Source organism: Mandrillus leucophaeus, unplaced genomic scaffold (assembly GCF_000951045.1).
Source record: "Mandrillus leucophaeus isolate KB7577 unplaced genomic scaffold, Mleu.le_1.0 Scaffold442, whole genome shotgun sequence".
Classification (NCBI taxonomy): domain Eukaryota; kingdom Metazoa; phylum Chordata; class Mammalia; order Primates; family Cercopithecidae; genus Mandrillus; species Mandrillus leucophaeus.
Window position 1 is genome coordinate 203,729 of NW_012104721.1, and position 2,417 is coordinate 206,145.

The 2,417-nt window shown below is 40.0% G+C and overlaps 1 protein-coding gene across 1 annotated transcript in view; it reads right to left on the reverse strand.

The window, feature by feature from the left end:
• Nucleotides 1-2,417, reverse strand: part of LOC105549544 — a 36,568-nt gene that overhangs the window by 17,358 nt on the left and 16,793 nt on the right. Inside the window, 1 exon segment of the mRNA XM_011994146.1 lies at nucleotides 1,837-1,968. Coding sequence (XP_011849536.1) covers nucleotides 1,837-1,968 — 132 coding nt within the window.

The window sequence follows — 2,417 nt, forward strand, 5'->3', positions numbered from 1 at the left end:
TTTTTCAGTGAAAACAATATTCTACCAAAAGTTATGTCTTTACCCTATTCCTTGCCATATCATCCCTTCCCAGCTTCTACTCCATGAATTATTTCTCCTTTCTCTACAGATCTGGAAGGAGTCACAAGGAAACTATTTACTTTGTGACCGTGGGAAATGTCTCCGCTTTTCTCATCTGTAACGTGATAATAATAGCTATACTACCTTTCATGGTTTGTCTGAGGATAAAGTAATAAAACAGTTTTGTAAACTTCTAATTAATTTTGAAACTTTTCTATTTCTTCCTCTCTATTGAATCCTTTCTCTCAGCCTATAAGCAATCTCAAACCTCCTCATCTAAAAAACATCTCCCTTGCAACCAGCTTCTCTCTCAAGCTACTTTTCTTATTCTCTCCTTGATGCTTCTCGACATTGACTCTGTTCCCCAAGTCTTCAAGTTACTGCTGTCTGACTTCCACCCTTATAATTCAATTAACACTGTTCTCTCAGAGGTTACCAGAGGTATCCTAATTGCCAAAGCCAATAGCCTCTGCTCCATCTTCAACCTCTACAGTGTCCAACACTGGAGATAAATCCCTCACTCTTGAAACTCATTCCTGGGCTTTTGCTACCTGACATCCTTCAAGCTCACATTATTCATCTTCTAGTTTTCTCATTTTCCTTCTACGGACATTTGCTTTCATCTGCCACTTAAACTTTAACCTTCTCAAAATGTCTATGCTCTTCTAAGCTTCTATGGTCTTCTGCCTCAAAATTGCCTCAGTAGAGCTCACATTTATATGGTTCTGAATACCCAAACTAAATCTTCCACCAAAGGGTGCCCCACAGGGTTCCAAACCAGAATTTCCAACTATCCACTAACCATCTACATGTGGCTATCCCATAGTGAACTCATCATACTTCCTACAGAAGACGCACTCCCCTCCTGGTCTCAGGAAATGGCACCATTCACCTGGTTTCCTAAGATGAAAAACTCGGACCTAGTTTTCTTGTTTCTTATTGCCACATATTCTTAACAGTCACCAAGTCATGTTAATTCTAACACCAAATTGTCCCCTAAGCCATCATTTCTTCCACATTCCCATGACCAAAATCTGGCCCTTACTCTCACTCCCTTACCCTTTCAGTGGTCTACAATCCGCCCATCACATAGCTACTGAGTTATCTCTGAACGCTGACCAGGTTCGGTCAACTCTGTGTAAAAACTGGTAATAGCTCCCTATTGTCTAGAAGATAAAGTTGAAACTCTTTAGCATGTTATTTGAGACTCTTTGCAATATGGGCCTGTCCTATGTCTTACCAGCCTTGCCTCCCATCACTCTTCTCCATATATATCCTATTCTCCAGTCTTGCTTGTTTGCTTCTCATTCCTCAGTCACACTATTGACTTGGGCACCAGTCTGCTTCTGCTCAATCTCTTCTCTGCCTAGAACGCACTTCCCATACTTTCTCTTGTCAGTCATTCCCATCCTTCAGCAATCACTCAAATTGTCTCTTTGAAGAATTCTCCAGCTTCCCAGGCTAAATTTAATTATTCTTGCTCTGTTTTAGCTATAGTACTTTACCAGAGAATTCACCATGTTGTATTTATAGTGACTTGCTTAGGTGTCTTAGTCTTTAACATCAAAGGCAAGGACCTACTTTACATCCATGGCACCCAGAGTAGAGCTTAGTCTGTGGGTTAGATATAAAGAAGTGTTTGCTGAATGAATCAACACATAGATAGAATAGTCACTTTTTATTTATATTACTTGCCCATTATTTCACCTCTGTCCCACCTCCAGTCCCACCAATTATAGTATTCGATATCTAAAGTACAAGAAGCCAATAAGATGCCTTTACAAAGACAGCATTCATCATCATAGCAGACGGGTTTAACACTACCAACTCTAGGAGGACATCTAACGCAGTATCAACTTCAGCTTCATTCCCACTGCAGATATGGGTCACTAAGGCACCAACCACTTCCTATACAGAGGAGAGTCAATAGGACAATGTAAAACAAAATATGGGATGGCCATTCTAAGAGAATTCACCCCCGAGGCCTCTCCAATCTCTACTTCATTAAAATCACAATCAACCCAATCCCATCATCTATTATCTAGTTTTCATTAATGTTGGCTTCAGGAGATTTAGGAATATGCCAGTGTAACTTTAGCATCCCGTCTTGACCTATTTCCCATATTTTATCGGTGAGCACTACCTAAGCCCTCCTGATTTTGCTCTTTGGCATAGTTTTCCTCTTTCTTGTTCCCACATGGGTTAAATTTTACCCTTTAAGTTGAGGTTGTACGAGATCAGTTGAAATTTCTCAAAAAGATGGCACTCAAGGAGCTAAAAGCTTTAAAAGTTTTCTCTATATAGTACAGGCTAGACTTGCATGTTTCCAAGCAAACATGGATCATGATAGTGTCTCT